Source organism: Aspergillus ibericus (genome assembly GCF_003184845.1).
Source record: "Aspergillus ibericus CBS 121593 unplaced genomic scaffold BO80scaffold_14, whole genome shotgun sequence".
In the NCBI taxonomy this organism is placed as follows: domain Eukaryota; kingdom Fungi; phylum Ascomycota; class Eurotiomycetes; order Eurotiales; family Aspergillaceae; genus Aspergillus; species Aspergillus ibericus.
The window spans coordinates 639,777-656,533 of record NW_020292112.1 but is presented as its reverse complement, the minus strand read 5'-3'; the positions used below and the strand labels follow the sequence as shown (position 1 = coordinate 656,533).

General features: G+C 55.4%; 6 protein-coding genes across 6 annotated transcripts; all 6 read right to left on the bottom strand.

Moving 5' to 3' along the window:
• Positions 1-654: 654 nt before the first annotated feature.
• BO80DRAFT_43460 (carnitine:acyl carnitine antiporter) lies at positions 655-2,500 on the bottom strand. The gene is made up of 5 exons (XM_025720877.1): positions 2,045-2,500; positions 1,949-1,997; positions 1,875-1,891; positions 1,198-1,811; positions 655-1,142 (listed from the first exon to the last, which is right to left on the bottom strand). The coding sequence occupies exons 1-5, from the start codon at positions 2,291-2,293 to the stop codon at positions 1,094-1,096; spliced, it is 978 nt and encodes a 325-aa protein (XP_025576591.1). The 5' UTR covers positions 2,294-2,500; the 3' UTR covers positions 655-1,093.
• A 1,310-nt stretch (positions 2,501-3,810) lies between these two features.
• Positions 3,811-5,752, bottom strand: dot1 (histone methyltransferase DOT1). The gene has a single exon (XM_025719218.1). It carries the CDS (start codon positions 5,499-5,501, stop codon positions 3,996-3,998), a length of 1,506 nt encoding a protein of 501 aa, XP_025576590.1. The 5' UTR covers positions 5,502-5,752; the 3' UTR covers positions 3,811-3,995.
• Positions 5,753-6,002: 250 nt separating this feature from the next.
• On the bottom strand, positions 6,003-10,011 carry ireA (bifunctional endoribonuclease/protein kinase IRE1). Its single transcript, XM_025719217.1, has one exon. It carries the CDS (start codon positions 9,881-9,883, stop codon positions 6,443-6,445), a length of 3,441 nt encoding a protein of 1,146 aa, XP_025576589.1. The 5' UTR covers positions 9,884-10,011; the 3' UTR covers positions 6,003-6,442.
• A 339-nt stretch (positions 10,012-10,350) lies between these two features.
• BO80DRAFT_424170 (uncharacterized protein) lies at positions 10,351-14,662 on the bottom strand. The gene has a single exon (XM_025719216.1). It carries the CDS (start codon positions 14,193-14,195, stop codon positions 10,563-10,565), a length of 3,633 nt encoding a protein of 1,210 aa, XP_025576588.1. The 5' UTR covers positions 14,196-14,662; the 3' UTR covers positions 10,351-10,562.
• BO80DRAFT_43444 (uncharacterized protein) lies at positions 14,355-14,850 on the bottom strand. The gene has a single exon (XM_025720872.1). It carries the CDS (start codon positions 14,773-14,775, stop codon positions 14,515-14,517), a length of 261 nt encoding a protein of 86 aa, XP_025576587.1. The 5' UTR covers positions 14,776-14,850; the 3' UTR covers positions 14,355-14,514.
• Positions 14,769-16,706, bottom strand: BO80DRAFT_424169 (putative Gamma-butyrobetaine hydroxylase subfamily). Its single transcript, XM_025719215.1, has one exon. The coding sequence runs from the start codon at positions 16,605-16,607 to the stop codon at positions 15,030-15,032; it is 1,578 nt and encodes a 525-aa protein (XP_025576586.1). The 5' UTR covers positions 16,608-16,706; the 3' UTR covers positions 14,769-15,029.
• Positions 16,707-16,757: the final 51 nt, after the last annotated feature.

Genomic DNA, 16,757 nt, shown 5'->3' with positions numbered 1-16,757 from the left:
TTTTTTTTCATCCAGATCCTCTTGTATAACAGACTCTTCTAAATTATTTTTAATTATAGCCTGTCTTTTCTTGATATCAGGACTCTTAGAACCTTTTTTTTTGATCTTCATGTTTGTCCGATTCATCTTATCTGCAACCGTACGGCGTTGAATGATAATATAAATCTGGTACGATCTGTGACGGCAGTGACGGCAGCCTCGTTCAGGATCATGTGATCATGTTTGCTTTGTTTGCTTTGCTGTCGTTATCTTCAAGCGAGCGCCCACAACACTTCCTGTTTTCCTTTTTTCCCCCTTACGCTTAAAGTTCTAGAGTAGTTAGCACCAATACGACCTCATTTTGCTGTGTTGAACGGCCGTCTCAAATAGCTTCATGTTGGCCCTCCTACGGGTCCTCGGGCCCGGGGGGTGTTGGATGACTAAGAGTCACCTGACCCTCGGTCCCCTTAGCTAGGATCCGTAGCCATCTGAATCAACAAGCTTCAAGGCTTCACATCCAACAGAAACAGGTTGAATGATTTCGTTGGCTTCAAGTTACCTACAGCGCAAGACGGCTTCCTGCAAGATGTTTTGACCGAGTGCCGGGATTTTGATCTCCGATGTCTCTGGGAGACATTCGCTCAAGATCAGCGGAATGACTGGGAGCCGATTATCTTGGAACCCAGCATTTATGCGCTTTGCAATATGTGGCTCACTGCACGCTAGTTTCAAGTGAGAACATGTACTAGGTCCTGGCCATCAGATAACACCTGCTCACCCCGTGTCTAAGGCCTGCGATCCGCCCATATAAAGACCAAACACCTCTCCAGACACCCCATGAAGCATCCCTCTGGGCGTGTCTCAGCTGCCCTACCGCTAAGTATCTCTCTGAACAAACCCTTAACTGGACCAATGATTCACTATGCGATGCATATTCCTAACACTAGTACAGGCAACCAGAAACTGTCTAGTCTAAGTTGAAAAAACAACAAGGATATCCAGGCTTGCAAAATGCTTCCCGCAGAAGGGACGAAAGGACAAAAGGACGAACGCCACCCATTGAAGATACCGATAGACTTACACCACCCGTACCTGCAGCGCGCAATGTATCCGTTTAGTCGAAGAATTTGGTCATAAACTGGTGGGCCAGCTCAACACCCGCACTATGGCACATTAGCACGACCATCCACGGAAAAGAAGCAGGCTGGAACAACATACAAGGTAGCCGCATTCGCAGGAACAGCTCGTGCCAACGCAGGGCCAAATCCAGGAAAGAAAGCCTTGAAGCCACCGCTGGCGTAGACGGTGCGGATCGTGCCACTGATCGTGGGGCGACCCGGTGCACTCTGCAGACGGGATTTGATAGTATCGACAGGGAAAACAGGGATCCACATGGCAATACCCGCAGCGCCACCGGCAGCCAGGACCGCCGGCATGGACAATTGACCAGTAACATTGCCCTGCGTATCCTTGGGAGTCAACGTGCGCTTGATGTATTCATATGCTGCAAAGTAGGCGGCAGAACCGGGACCATCACGGGCCAGAGTCATTGCACTGCCACGGAACACACTGCGGATACCACCCTCCTTGTATAGTTGCCGGACCACGTCCAACCCGCCAGAGTACTTGGGCTTCTGACCCGGAGGTGGTGGGTTCTGACCCTGAATCTGCAGGAGCACCTTGACACGCTCGAAGGGGGCCGTGATCAACGTCATAGGGATGGCTGAAAAGAAGCCAGCAGCTGAGATTTGACCGATGGTATATTGGGGTGTGTTGTTCTCAACGCGAACCTCGGAAAATTTGCCAACCAGTGTTTTACCCACATCGTAACCCTGATTCAACCGTCAGCTATGGCGTGAACAAGACCGCTGTGCCGGCTCGGCTAGTGTACATACCCAGAAACTGACAGCGACTGACGTGCCGATATAGTGTTAGTTTTGCAACGGATTATGATAGAGGAGAAGCTTACACATCGGCGTAACTCCCACCAGGGGAGCGGAGACTCCGGCATAAAGACCCTAGTCCAGTCAGCATGGATGCTAACGCATGAAACGCAATCACTTACGCGAACCAGACCTTCGCGGGCCACAGTTCTCTTTACAACATCGATCGCGCCCGAGTAGACGCCCTTCTCCGCAGTCTGCAACCGGACCTTCACCAGATCGAACGGATGTCCGACAACCACCGCGCAAACGCCACCAGCAGCACCAGCAGCCAGAGAGCGGATCTGAGCAATAGTCTGGTTGACGGGCTTGGGCTCCGGGAGTACCACGCTCTCCGGAATCGGTTCAGCGACGGGGGGAGATCCAGCCATGGTGACAGGTATAACGTGCAAGGAGCGGGGAGATAAAGCGGGGGGCAGGCGGTGGCAGGGGGTTTTCTAAACGGCAGTAGAAGACAAAGAGGGCATCGATGTTGGAGAACCCCCAAAAGACAAACCGAGCAGAACAGTCAAGAAAAGCACGTATCGAGATCAAAGAGGGAGGGAGAAGAAGAAGACGGAGGGAAATAAGAGTAAGTCGCTTTTGCGACGGTCACGCTCCTCCCAACGGCCGAGCAAGGGAACCATACCCCGGACCTCGGCTCGGGACGGATCAACGGCTCTTCCGAGTAAGCCCCCGTACCATGTATGTAGATTTCGGCCTTACGCCGTACGGAGTATCATGGAGTTTTGAATCCACTGCGACCGACGGCCCGGGGCTCCGTGGAGCAGATGGGGCACATTATAGATGCGCCTGATCGGATCATCTGATACGGAGTGCTTACTACACAGTATCTATCGCTTCAAACTGCGCAATTCCCCCAGATGCATCTTTCGAGCCTCTATAGTTAATCTCGACAGATCTGTCTAATCTCTAGCATATGAAGCTCCACCGAACCAGGGCTGGCATCGGGTGAACGGATACCATATGGAGCACTCGAAGTATTATGTTGCTGCCTTATTCAAAAAAGCCTTTCACCCATCATTCCGGTTATCTGCTTCCGTCTTCAAGCTGTTGGGCCCCAGCAACGGACGACAGGAAGTTGTCCCACGCATGCTCTATACATCCCACATGCACCGTCCATCGTCAGTTGACGTGTCTCTTTGGTTATCGCCACTGCCACCCGCTGCCAAGCTTTCACATGCATCCCCAGAGCAGCCCAGCGCCAGCCCAAAGCTACGCTAACCAGCGGGACTGTCTGTTTCTCAGACTAACTCTCCTAAATTAACCTACTAGTAGTTAACTAGTTACTACATAGTAGATGACTACTCCGTACGGAGTACATGACGCGTTCGATATCAATACCAAGATTGCATTGGACTCTAGCTTCGGTAACCCCTCTGACTGCCGCCCTCGTAGTCTCTTCGACCGCCTTTGTCTCCCCTTCAGAGTAGATACCAGTATAAGAGGACGAAGCAGGCTTTCGCCAAGCGTCTTGAATCGCCAATTCGCCCAGGAAGAAACGATCTGACAAACTGTCAAGCTACGGGTTCCGTTCTTTATGGGAGGGGGAATTCGATCTTCTTCTTATCCTCCCCACTAATTTTCGGATGATTCTTCTGGATTTCCCCCTCTCCTTAGAAGCTTTTCACTACAGCCTTGGACCTCCTTGTCTCCGTATTTGTCCTTGTGGTATCCGGAGAGTCCTTTCACGGCGGTCTCAGGACTGACCCCGGCCGGAACATAGGTCCTCCGGCCCCGATTAGCGAACTAACACCAGAGGCAGGTGGCGAATAAAGGCCTGTGGCGTTGAACGCCACATTCTACGGCAGCACTGTGGTAACTGCACAGCAGGGCCACAAGTAAGGCCGGCTATTTTAGAGTGATAATACTACTAACCGCGGAAAGGTGAGCAGAATCAGCGATTCGGGCGTTGAGGAGGCAGAGGTCCAGGGGCCGTGGAGAGGTCCCAAATGAGGATATATACACCAATGAATGCCAAAAAAAGTATATCAATACAAGAAACCGAAAGTAGCAGAGCATTGCGGTCGTGACCCACGCGGTAATGGGAATGTAGGGTGAGACAACAGACCTTCATTGCAAGCTTTCCACGAAAGCTTTCAGACGAGAGCTATCTTTCGTCGCGATAAAGTAGGTACCACCAACATCGGTCCAGCTGACGCTGTTTGACCAATAGTTTCGCTGCTTGACTTTCAGTAGGTTGATGGGGGAATTGAGGTTGCGAGATTGGATTTTGTGGCCCGCAGGAACAAACGACTTTAAGGATACGATCTGACACCCTTCCTTCATATCCAAGAAATGATTGATCAGCTCATTATTCAGTTGAGGGGTGAAAGCCTGGTTGTTGATCAGGATGACATCAGCGCGCTTCAGTACGTCGATGATGCTCTGTTCCTTGAGAAAATCCCCTCGAACAAGATGCGTCTTCCCTGGCGCTATGCCCCAGAGCCGACATCGCGACTTGAACTCAGTCTGTTGAAGTTCGGCGAGTTCGCACGCATTCTGCATCATTTCGCAGCCCCAACTTTCACATCCAATCTCGAGCGCTGCTTGGAGGACCACATTACCGACACCAGAGCCCAGGTCAACGAATACTTGACCTGACTTCAGCCCAGTCTCCTTGAAAATCGTGCTGATAAAGCGCGGCAGAAGTTCCCCGTATACGTTGTCCGTTCCGTTCTCATATTGACGCAGGGAGTCGACCCGAGGCGAAACAGTGCGCGAATATATTTGCGTCAGGATTCTTTCCACGTGGGGCAAGTTCAAACGACTCGTTGAATCCAGCTTCTTTGCAACACTCCCACTGCGTCTCAGCCGCACGATCGCATGGTTGTATTCCGTCACGACTTCTCGAAAATCCGCTTCGGACGAATGGGCAAGTGCTCGTCGTAGCCGGCGTCTAATTCCCGTCGATTCATTGTTGAATTCATCAGCCTCCTCGTCGGGAATGTAATTTTGGGAAACTATGTCGATGACGTTTACGATGTCGTCGATGGGCTTGAAGTCGTCGTTGTCTCGAGGGACCACAAGATGGTACCTTTCCTTGGACGAAGCGCTGGGATACTGCAGGAGTAGGTCCGGTAGAGGCTTGGCCGCCCCAAAGGCCGGTTTAAAATTTCCGGCCTTTTGGATGGAGGTAATGTCCGCCGCATGGATCATGGGCAGATTCCGGACGCCATCTTCGGAGAAGGCTTTGACGGAGCGCACGCGCCTGGCAGGATCGGGCTCTGCGCTGTCGCCTGTCCGGGCCCGTTTGCGCGCCTTGAAGGAAGTATCCGTATCGCTCGCATCGTCATCGCTGGAGAGGCGTAATTCGGGGGTTTGTCGCTTGCGACTCTGTACCGGGGTGCCGAGTCGCCGCTTCGAGGATGGGGGATCTCGGTCCCTCGAGACCGATCTGCTGGTTGACTCTCGAGCTTTGAGCCGAGCGGGGGGCGTTCGGGAGGCGGAAAGACCTGGCGTCTGAGACGAGGATCTGGAGGGAGGCGCGGCTCGCGTCTGAACGACCTTGCGGATCTGAGGTTTCTTGGGTTGTAGAGAGAAGGCGCCTCCTTTCTGGAGGTGGTCAAAAAATCCCATGGGGCCCGGTGGTTGAGCCGCACTATTGGTGAAGGGCGGGCGGCGTCAGATCCAAACCAGTCACGGGGGAGGGGGCGACGCGTAAAAGATTTACACCAAAAAAGAAAAGAAAACCAAACGGGGTAGTTATAATACGGGGGGATGCATATGTACGATAAGACGACGGGACGCAAAGGAGCGAAGGAGTGAATGCACGATGGCAGCCAAAGAGCAGCAGAACGACGACAGCGGGCGGCGGAGAAAGAGAGGAGGAATAAAAAGCCGCGACGGGGGAGAGGGAAAGGCGCCGGCGGTGATCGATAACGCCAGCGCCGCCACTCCGGGTCCGCTGAGCTGCCCTTGCCTTAGTCCCGTGGTTAGCCCGGCCCCGACGGGTGATTATCTCTCTACTTATGTACTATATAGTTTCTACTAGACAAGAGACGGAGATCGGGGGTTCCTTCGGCGGGCGCGCCCTGTGGAAGAGGGTCTCTGGACTCAGGCAATAAATCTATCGGATTCCTGAATGGTCTTTCTCTGCTCTACCGGCGTGCCTTGACCCCCCGGCGACGACGTTGTCCTTGCCTACCACCTCCACCACCACCACCACCACCACCATGAACATTGTAGGCCCGTTCCGGGGTCACGTGAGAGACAGACGGCCCGACTGGGGCCGAACCGTAATAGGCAACAGGAAAACGACGTGAAACCAACATGCCAATAAACGAGCCCGCAGCTGCTACGAGAGCGCATGAACACATCGGGTAAACAGTGATGAATTGGTACTACTAGCAGGAACTTCCACGATGTGGAGACCGAAAGGGGAGGGGAACGACGGGGCTTTTCAAGGGGAAAACAAGCGATGTGTCAAGGGGCGGCCCGGCCGCTACAAGCAAGAATCAGCGTTTCTAGACAGATCGATCATATGTACAAGGAAAGTCAGGTCTACGACGGCTCCTGCCCTAGTCGGTTGCGGTGAAATACCGCTTGAACCGATCCGTCCGGGTCAAGCGCAAGTCCACAATGACCGAGTGGCAGCTCATCAACAGACTGGGGAATCGCACGGTCCAAAAGTTCAGGTAGCCTTCGGGCAAGCCGCCGATATGTGCTTTGAGATGCTCCGGCATGTCGTTGTAATGATTGCGCTTGTTCCGGAGGGCTCGCAGCAAGTCTAGCATCTTCGATCCGGTGTATTTGCGCTGCTTCCCGAGGTTGTCCTTGAAGTCCCGGGGGAGCAGTCGGAGGAAGTCCATGTCCGGGCCCATCACCCGCGGGGCCACCGACTCCAGACACAGGAGGGCATCCGACGGAGGATCCCGGGGTTCAAACTCAAAGTGATCCGAGACGTCGCAGAGGAAGCTGAGACGGTCGGATGGAGGCCAGAAGAACGGGTGTGTCAGAACGGCGCTAGCGTCCGGCCGTTGTCGGGGATCCAGCGACAGCATCGACTGAATCAGATCCTCGGCCTCGTAGGCGTAGTCGCCCAGACGTTGCAGCTCATCGAGATTGTAGTTACCCTTGACGATGTTGGCCTCGCGCATAAACTTGCCATTCTTGTCAAAGGGGTGACAGCCTCGCGTCAGAACGTAGTAGAAAACGCAACCCAAAGAAAAGATATCGATGGCCCGAGTTGCTCGCCGGTTGGTCTGGGGGTCAACGACGGCGGGCTCGGATGATTCGGTGTGCTGAGACTCGCTGCCCTGCATGGCCGGGCTCTTGTCATCGTCCACCAACAGCTCGGGGGCGCGCCAACCCGAGGTACCGGCCGCATGTGCCGTAGTGGCGCGGAACGAGCTTTGGTTGTCCTCGAGCTTCTTGCACAAGCCGAAATCTGAGATCAGCAATCGCAAAGAGCGCGAGCCAGTACGCCCCCGGGGCATCGCCGCCAGGATGTTCTGCGGTTTCAGATCGCGATGCACAATCTTCAACGAATGGAGGTACCGAACTCCCGCCATGATTTGACGTAGAACGTCGGGCAGATCCAAGCCACCCTGAACCAACTGGGGGAAATCCGATGGCCGTTCAACGACATCCTGCAACGAGGCTGGGCACAATTCCAAGGCAATGTAGAGGAAGCCGGCTGCCTGCTCCCGACAATAATAACGGATGACGTTGCCGTGGTCGTCACTCTCTTGCAACAGGCCTACTTCATGAGACGCGATATCGTAGAATTCTACCAACATGCGTTTGACGGCTACGTCCCGCCCATCAAATGAACCTTGATACACCACGGTTCCATGACTTCCGTGACCCAGAACCCGGTCGGTGAATACCCTCAGACGACCGATCTGGACGACGCCATCCTTCTCCATGATCTCATGGGACACTGTCCGAGTCAATTGTACATCAGAGTCCGGGCGAGACGGAGGCTCAAGATTGTTCACTTCGTCAACAACGCGATCGGCCGGGTCCCTGGATTCACTGTCGCCGGGCTTCTTGCCCCGCCTATGGTTCCTTCCACCGCGACGACCGCGCCGGGCTTTCTTTTTGGGCTTCTCGCCGTCTGGTAGATTCGGGTCGTCGAAGTCGTTGTCGGCGTCTGGGCCTTGTGATGGTTCCCTGATGCGTACGCGTGGAGTTGTGTCAGGGGCAAGGGAGTTCTGGGACTTCTTGGGCCTTGGCGTTGCATCACCGCCCTGCTGTTCCTCTTCTGCCATATTGACATCGATAGTCACGTTTGCCATGGACCGATTAGGGCTGACCTCGCGGTCCAGGTGAGGACCTTCCACAATCGGAGTCGACGGAGTAGATAAAGACGGTTGGCCATATGATGCCATGATATTTTTCAGATCCAGCTTCTGCTTGGCAAGTTCCTGAATGTGATGGGAGTTGAACCAAATAAATGTGCCAAAAAACAGTAGCAAGAGCGTCACAAAGATATCGACCGCATTATCCCAACCCTTGCGGATGATGGTACTGTGTCGTAGAGCAGGTGGCAGTGCTAACTCTGACGAGCTGTAAATCAGCTCCCGGGGGGTATCATTGGCGAGATCCGCGGAAGAAGGGGCGGAAATGCTGGGGATGTGACGGCGAATGATTCGAGGGCCGTTCAGAGAATGAACACCTGCCAGTGCATCTTGTTGCTGTTTCATATTCAAGCTTGTCAGTGGCTGACCATGGCGAAGGTAGTCTTTTTCGTAGCATTGTGCCATCTTGGCCCTTCCTGTGACAAGCGGGTAGGTCTCCTCCGACATGGCATACCAGCCACCACCCTCGGTACAATCGATGAATACTCGTTCGTCACGGTCATTAAGTGAGCTATAGTCGGGGTCAGGAGGCTGTAGAGGTTGCGACAGCAGAACAAGAGGAGTAGGCTCGTTGGAGGAATCGACACTGATGGGGCGAGCAACATCAAAGACGCGGACAACCGGGCTCGAAAATCGTTGGGTGTAGCGTGGCCGGTCCATCCGGGAATGGTCGAAGCCTAGAACAACGCCGTCATGCATGCTGTAAATATGACTTTCGTCCATTGTACGAATATACTGGCTCTGAAGATCCATATCACGGTTGTTGGCCGTCCACTCCGAGTACTTCAGCGTGCAGATCGGATCCCCCGTTTCGGTATTCTGGATGGCCACCGTATATTCGATCCGGCCGAGGACCAGCGTGCCCGAAGGAGATTCACAATCCTCCATATCCATACCCAGGCCATCAACCTTTCGACACTCCTGACCCGAGGGAATGGGGCCTCTGGAGCTAAACACCCGTAGAATGGTTCCCGTACGGGCATCGATGGTATAAAGCGTCGTCTCTTTTCGAGCCGTATACGTAACAGCAGGGTCCGTCCCCGAATACGGCGTTACATCAACCAGCTCCTTGACCGTCAAACCCAGTTTCTGGAGACCGGTATCCGGCCCCGAGCTGTAGATGTAGAGACTCCCTCCCTGGCTCGGCTCGACGATCCAGATAAAATCATCTTCTGGTTGTGCACGGTCGAAGCTCGAGCGATTGGCTCGATGGTAAATGCTCTCGACCATGGGGCTGCTCGGAACCTCGAGGGCCCAGAGGGCCGTGCCGGTCTTGCGGTCGCGTGCGTGAATAGAACCGTCGACGGTCGCCAGCAGGATAAAGTCCTCAACCTCCCAGTCCTGCAAGGACCGCGCGTGCAGCTGCGGAGCCAGGCCAGCGGAGCTGCTGACCTGGGCAGGAGGGGCTCGAACGGCGCGGCCAGAGCCCGCCAGAGCCAGGGTTGCTAGGGCGCTCGCATCGTTGGATTTCACGTTGAAGGTGGGAGGGGTATCGATGCCCGAGGTGAAACCGGTCGGTCGGAGGGGTACAGAAACGGTAGAAGCAAGGTCATGGTGCGGTTCATGCCACTGCTGCGGAGCAACAAGAACGGGAAACAGGAGAAGTGCGACACTGGCAGGGAGGGTCGACCGGGCGCCAGGCAGCCGCCACCACATGGTGAGGGACTCCAATACAGTAAAGCAGATGGGAAGAGGGACTGGATTGAGGAGAATCCGATGACACGGGAGGTGTCATCAGTCAGGGGTTTTCCTCGCGGGAGAAACGGGATGGAAGGTGAAAGAATGGGGAAAAGGAGAAGAACGGGAGGCAGCATTGAACGCTGCTGGTCTGATCGTGTGACGGGCCGGGCACGCCACTGGTCACGTGGTCCGATTTGCTCGGTTTGTTCTGGCCTTCGCTTACTTGCCTCGCAGGCATTCCCCAGAACCCCACGTTTGGAGTTCTTCTTCATGCCATCGGTGTGCGTACTACGTAGTACCCATCTCTTGCTTTATGCTTGACGGGGGAGCCGGGTCCGATCGTACGGGATCCCGTTGAGGCGGGTAGGGCGATCGTGGGGATGGCAACGAGGGCATGGAAATTCTACGGCTGCACCCTTGGGGTGGTTACTGAAGACGAAGCAATGGACAGCAGAGCACCGATTGAATAGAATAGAATAGGACAGATTAAGTATGCTCAGCACAAAGGGTATCATGATGATATCAAAGTAGCAAAAGGAAAGCGGACGACTTCCCCCACCCCCGGACAAACCCGTGGCAAAAGTCACCGGCAGAAAAGAACAAAGTGGGACCCAAGCACCAACCGCATCGCTATGCAATGACCAACGAATTCCCCCTACCACGCCTCTTCCACATCAAGAAGCCACTTGCGAATGCCCTCTCGCAGTGTGTTGTCCCCTCCCGTCTGCAGCCGCCGGCGTTCCTTGTCGGATGGGCCAAGCTCTCCCTCGACGTCTTCGCGGCAATGCTCCGCCGTCACGCTGCGGACCACCTCCTCGAGAGCGCTGAGAACGAGCTTGCGACACTCAGTCCGAGGAACCTCCACGGCCCGCGGCTCGTCCCGGCTCAGAACGTCTGGCGGGTGCTTGTCCTCGTTTCGGCGAGTGCGCGACGGCGACGGCGCCCGGGAGTGTTGCATGGACGACGGTCCGCTCTGGGCAAGAACGCGCTCCAGCGCATCCACGAGCGTCCCATCAAGATCCATGATATATTCCTCCACGAAGCGTTCCTCCACATCGTTCGGGCTAAACCCATCTACGGAAGAACTCGCATGTGATTGGCCAGAAGCCGTAGCTTGGGAAAAGAAGCTGGTGAGCTGCGACGCGGAAGCCGAGCCTCCAGAGATGTGGTGAGGAGTGCCGGGTTCAGGAGAAAGCTCAGGCGAGGTATTACGCCATGAGGCATTCCCGATCTTGCGTCGCAGCCGCAATCGCTTCACTGAAAAGGTTCGGACGTCCGCAACGAGCGTGGTCGCGACATCAACCCATCGTCCAGACCCATCTGCGTCCAGACATACAGCTTGACTGGAAGTTGGTTCGGCTTGCATGGCACGTTTGATGTCGGCCTCAAGCCCGGTATAGGGCCGTACTGCTTGAAGCACAAAGTCATCATGAAAGCTCTTCAGCCACCCAGCAACGTTAATATTAGGGCCGTCAGCGTCCCTTGGAGCAGACGGAAAGCCGGAAGTGCTGCTGTGAGTGGATGCCACAGCATCAACACTGGTGACCGATGTCCGCGTCTTCTTGGGAGAGGCCATTGTCGAGTCGCCGGAGGAAGAAAGGGACACAAACCCCGGCAAAGGGAGATCAACATCGACAATGCCATCGTCGCCTCGCACCGACAGTTTCAACGACGACTCTTTCGCTTGATCAGTGGCAGCTGATAGATCCTGGGCATCTTCTTCAAGTCCATGGTGAGAGTTCGAAGACTGGGGAATCGAAATATTGCTGCTCGTCGCCGTCTTGGGAGACGCTTCGGTGGGCCCGAGCGAGACATCCCGAACCATCTGACTTAGGGTAGGGGGATGACGCCTCGGAGGGTTGGCAAACGCCGAAACAGACCGTCTGCGGATCTCTGCCGGTGCCACAGCCTCGCCGCCGCCCGCGGAGGATTCCTGGCGTGAGCTCCACAGTCCGGAAAAAAGCCCCCCCCAGCGACCATTAGCAGACGGTACGCTACCATTGCTATTGAGAACAGAGCTCTCGCTTCTCTGAAGATTTCGCAGCAGATTCTCCGACGCGAGGCTGTCATGCCCTTCGGCCACTGCCGGATCCGATCCTGCCCGCTCGGAGCGGCCCTGAGAAGCAAAGTGCGGAACCGGAACAGTACTGCCTGGAGTGGTGGTCGACGTTGTCGCCGCGCTCGTATTTCTCGTGCGCATATCCTTGGCGTGTATCGGCACCCCCAGGGCTCTGATGGAGCGGGCATCGGACCCTCGACGCGTGGTACCGTATTCCGGTGTCGACAACGGCTCTGCCTCATCTGTCGAGCGATGCGCGGTCTCGCACGACGAGACGCTCACGGACCGCTGGTGCTGTTCTTTATCACTGAGAGTTAGGCGCTGCGCGCGGGACCGACGTTCGATTGCCCTCCGTAGGGACTCTTGCCGCAGAACCGGGACATTGGGCGGGCTTTGAGAGATGGCCCTGGTGGAAGCGGCGGTACCCGGTCGGATCGGAGAAGGAAGGGGCTCAAAGCGCTGTTTGGGGGGGAGAAACGCCGACAGCAGGAAGATCAGCCTCCGTGCCGTCATCTTGTCGGGGGAGATGATGACAGTGCGCTGGGCAAGAACCGGGTCGGAATCCTGCTGAGCCTTCTGTTGTTGATAATGCCGTTTTCGGTACCACTCGGGACCCAAGGCATTGAGCCACTCAGTATGATTCCCCAGGAACGCGGTGATCAAAACCAGGAAGAAAAAGCTGTGGTCTTTGTCTCCGATGCTGCGGATAATCGAGCGGCCCTCCTCGCGCCACACCCCCCAGCGACTTTGGCCCGTTACGACAAATGGCATTTGCAGTGCGGTGCTGATGCGACGGCTGCTGCGAAGGGCTTCGTCCCGCAGCCGAGAGTTCACGGCCAGGATATTCGCAGGCAAGTGAATAAATGTCTGGTTCGTTCGTTGCATGTTTGGAGGCTTCGCTGGCTTGGGATGCGTTCCTGAAGAGGAATCTACCTTTTTGAGCAGAAACAGGATCTCATTCCGCGACAGCCTCTCCAAGTGTGATAGTGTGCGGTTGATGACATCCCAATGATCAACTAGGAGATCAATCCGCTCATCCAAACTAGCTGGTGGTGATGCAAGTGACAGACTGTCATCGAGAAATCCTCCGCGAAAACGGTAGTCGGAATCCAGGGAGCAGGACATGCCGGGTTTGGGAGAGTCCGGACCCTGCCCGTTAAACCGAGAAACCGGCCGTCCAGAATTCCGGGAGAGAAGCGGGATCTGAATGGTGATCGCTACAGCATACATGGGGGTCTTCTTCTCCTTGATCTTCCGGCGTTTCGTAACATCGGGGAAAGGAAACCCCGCATTCGGAAGGGACTCCTGGGTCAGGGAGGAGGTCTGATCCATTCGCTCCGGAGACGCCTCGGCCCCCTCCGGTAGATGGACACTGAACATTCTAGTCAGAAGAATAGTGACCTTTGCGGGCGGTTTGGAGTCATTTCCACGGTTTATGCTGGCGAAAGCCGAAGAACTGCCGGTCGTATACGCCCGCGAGAGCGAATTGCGCGTTGCCGGGGATGTTGGCGCAGTTTTACCCGGCCCATCGTCGGCGGAGATGATATGCATCTTGGTTGACGATCCCCTATAACTAAACGCACTGCTGCCGAAGATGCAGTTCAACAGACCAGGATCATTCGAATCCGTGGAGTAACACGGGCCAGGTTCGTGGATGCTCCCCGCAGGCGATAATGTGGAACTACGACCACGGGCCCTCATGAAAGCGCCAGACGACATGGGTGGCGACCGTCGTGTCTCTGAGGCGACGGCGGAGAGCGGGCTTGGCTCCGCAGCTGACGACTGAGACAGATAGCCCCGTCGTGTTCCACGGGTGAGGTTTGAAACCGTTCGAGCATGCCTTGCCCCGTGGTTGTCGAACAGCTGAGGCTCCAACCCCAGTCCATGGGCTGTCTGATCCTGCGAACTGGCGCGGGTATCCAACAAGACACAAGCGTCTCGATCTCCCAACGCATTTTGAGCAATGATCACGCGGAAATCCTTCATTGGGTCCAATTCAACGCCGCCGCGATCATCATAGGCACCGGCCGTAGAGGCGTTCGGGGAATTGTAGGCTGTGTGCAGCGGGTAAGCGTGCGTATTAGAGCGCCGGAGAAGACTAGCATCGGGAAATAGTAGGCCAGACGTATGCTCTTCCTCCGTGACGGACTCCAGCTGGTGGGCGTTTTTGGCATTGTAGACCGCGGGATTCAAGGTCGCTGCCGCCGTGCTCAACAGGCGACCCAACATGATGGCGGTCCAGGGCGAGCCTGCGGTGTAGAAGGGAAGGTGAGAATAGCGATGGAAGAGGGGCCGACCACCCGAGCAGCAGAGCAAGCGAGTGAGAGAGATTGAGCCAGAAGACCAAGGCAGGAAACCAACAGTCAGACCGGTTTACCAGACTAGGCCGTAGCACCCCATCGTTCAATCCCGCCGAGAGACGACCGTGATCAAGCCATCCAGGGAGGAACGAAAGGGATCTGTTCGTTCACGCTTGAGGCAAGACACGCCAGTTGCAGGGAGGAACTAGTTCACTTAGCAGGTAGTTAGTGCCCGGGTGGAAAGGGTGTTAGTCAGCCGCATTTAGTCCGGGGCGGGTCACTACCAAAGCAAATCGACCGGAGAAACTAGCAGAATGCCCGAAAGGTACAACCGTGCAAGAAGCTGGGGGACGGGAGTGAATTGGCCAGCCAGGAGGGGGGCAGGCAGGGGAAATCAGGGAGGGGGTGAAAATTCTGTGGGTGCGATTTGCGTCCGGTCGCTGGCAGCGGGCCCCGACCGGTGCCGAAACAATCAACAAACAAGTCAACCAAACCCGCCAAGCGAACATGCACGCGTTGGGCCAAACCTATCTACAGGGATCTAGTACTGTGCGCCGGGGACGGTCTTCTTACATAGCCAGCATCGCCTGAGCGGGCACAATTAGGGTGCGTGGAATGTGACTTGACTCGATTGGGAGTCGCGAAGAAGTGACCTCCGTAATCAGCTCTAGGCAGTATGTACTATGTACAAAGGATACACGGTCGTGGGGAGAAGGGTCTTTCAGAACCTATATGAATGGTACCCGTCTGACGGCGCTCGTTGCTAGGATGAATCTTCCATGGATCCTCGGAGTAACCTGACGTGTCTGGAGTTCAGGCCCTTCCTTTGGTATTTCCACAGGGCGGGGTACTTGTTCGCAGACGTCTTGAACAACGACAACATGGCGTCTTCATCAACATACGCACCAGCCAGCCAGCGCTGGCCACTGTCGGTTTGAAACGCGCGGCGAGCATGCGCCACCCGGCGGTTTTCGAAGATGACACACTCGCCGGGCTTCATCTTCAGCTCGAACTGGTATTTCTCATCGTCAAGATATTTAGTAAAGGTGTTGAGCGCTCTCGCGAGAGTGCGGAAGTGAAGGGGATGCATGTTCCGCAGCGGGGCCTGAAAGGGAGGCGAATAGTTGACGTGGGTGAGTTGGTAGTTCTCACTCGCCTGATGGGTCGCATGACCTCTCACCGGTTTCCTAGGCCTCTCAGTCTGAAATACAGGCCACTCATTGGTGTAGAAATGATCCTCATGGTTGTATTCGTAGGCCAGGTTCGTCTTGCACAGATGAGAATAATAACCGGGATGATGTTTTCTCATGTCGTATGCAGCGCGGAATGTGTCCACAAAGAGGGATTCCCCTCCCTCGCAAGAGTTCTGCAAACAATGCAGGAGTTGGTAGCCAGGTGGGTCATTCATGTACATCAGGTCCATGTGGAAGCCAAGGAACTGGTTGGTGTAAGCAACGTTTTTGGCCTCGGCGACACTGCGCACATCCCAGGTGGATCCGTAGAACGTATTACGGATAGGGCCCATACGAGTCGCAATCTTCTCGACCATCTCGCGCGAGTCTGGGATGTCCTTGATGAAGATCAGGCCCAGTTCAGCGAGGGTGCGCATAGACCACGTAAATGCCACTTCATCGTTCATGAACTGTTCAAATGTGATCCAGTGCTGCCAGTGTTCCATACGGGCGTTATCCCAGAACGCCCTCCAGCGGAATTTACCCGCTGCCTCAGCTTCTCTGCGGTTGATGACGGGGTACCGAAGCTGATCCAGGTCGTACTCGGAATGGTGGATTGAGACCGGAGAACCCTCGAAGATATCGTGTTTCCACACCACGTGCAGCTTCCCGTTCACGATCTTGGGACTGAGGCATTCTAGGTCAGGGCTGATATCGCTGAGGCGAAAGTTGCGTTGCTTCGAGTGCGGGTCCACGCAGGTAGGGCATTTGCATGAGTCGCGAAGAGTGGCATCGGTGATTTGTAGTGGCCCTTTGGAATCTTCTGCAATCACAAGACCTTTTTTGGTCCTGGTTATTGTGTACCTGCTGTCCTCATACTCCACTTCGCCGGGAGACCTTAGGCTATATTCCACTGATTCGGGCGATTCCAGCGACTCTGTGTTTGTAGCTGATCCTTCATCCGGGTCAACCAGTAATTCGGGAGCGGAGTCCACGGGGTCAGTTAGCCTCAGTAAGATCGTCGGTGAGGGGTTAGCCTTATTTGAAGGGGGGAGAGCGTCAGGAGGAGGGGGGGCGGCAGGAGAGGAGTAGACGCGACGGCATAAAATCGAGGCCGGCGACCCAGAGGCCTGGAGAAGGCGGAGGGGGGTTCGCAACAGGCGAGCCATGGTAAGTAACGGCAGCAAGCTGACCTGCTAGACACCGTGTAGAGGCACGCACATACAAGCACTGCACTTTGTTCTGGAGGAGGTTGGGTGCTGTCGGAATTTGGAGATGCTGGGATGTTCGGAGCTTTGTCCGAGGCACCCGGAACCGGA

What these genes read in the sequence shown, in the direction of transcription:
- BO80DRAFT_424170 (XM_025719216.1), bottom strand. Translation starts at nt 14,195, where the DNA reads ATGTTGGGTCGCCTGTTGAGCACGGCGGCAGCGACCTTGAATCCCGCG.
- BO80DRAFT_424169 (XM_025719215.1), bottom strand. Translation starts at nt 16,607, where the DNA reads ATGGCTCGCCTGTTGCGAACCCCCCTCCGCCTTCTCCAGGCCTCTGGG.
- BO80DRAFT_43444 (XM_025720872.1), bottom strand. Translation starts at nt 14,775, where the DNA reads ATGTTCGCTTGGCGGGTTTGGTTGACTTGTTTGTTGATTGTTTCGGCA.
- dot1 (XM_025719218.1), bottom strand. Translation starts at nt 5,501, where the DNA reads ATGGGATTTTTTGACCACCTCCAGAAAGGAGGCGCCTTCTCTCTACAA.
- ireA (XM_025719217.1), bottom strand. Translation starts at nt 9,883, where the DNA reads ATGTGGTGGCGGCTGCCTGGCGCCCGGTCGACCCTCCCTGCCAGTGTC.
- BO80DRAFT_43460 (XM_025720877.1), bottom strand. Translation starts at nt 2,293, where the DNA reads ATGGCTGGATCTCCCCCCGTCGCTGAACCGATTCCGGAGAGCGTGGTA. An exon ending in CCCGCGAAGGTCTGGTTCGC is followed by an intron (nt 1,998 to 2,044) that starts GTAAGTGATTGC and finishes TGACTGGACTAG; the next exon opens with GGTCTTTATGCCGGAGTCTC. An exon ending in CCTGCGAATGCGGCTACCTT is followed by an intron (nt 1,143 to 1,197) that starts GTATGTTGTTCC and finishes AATGTGCCATAG; the next exon opens with TGCGGGTGTTGAGCTGGCCC.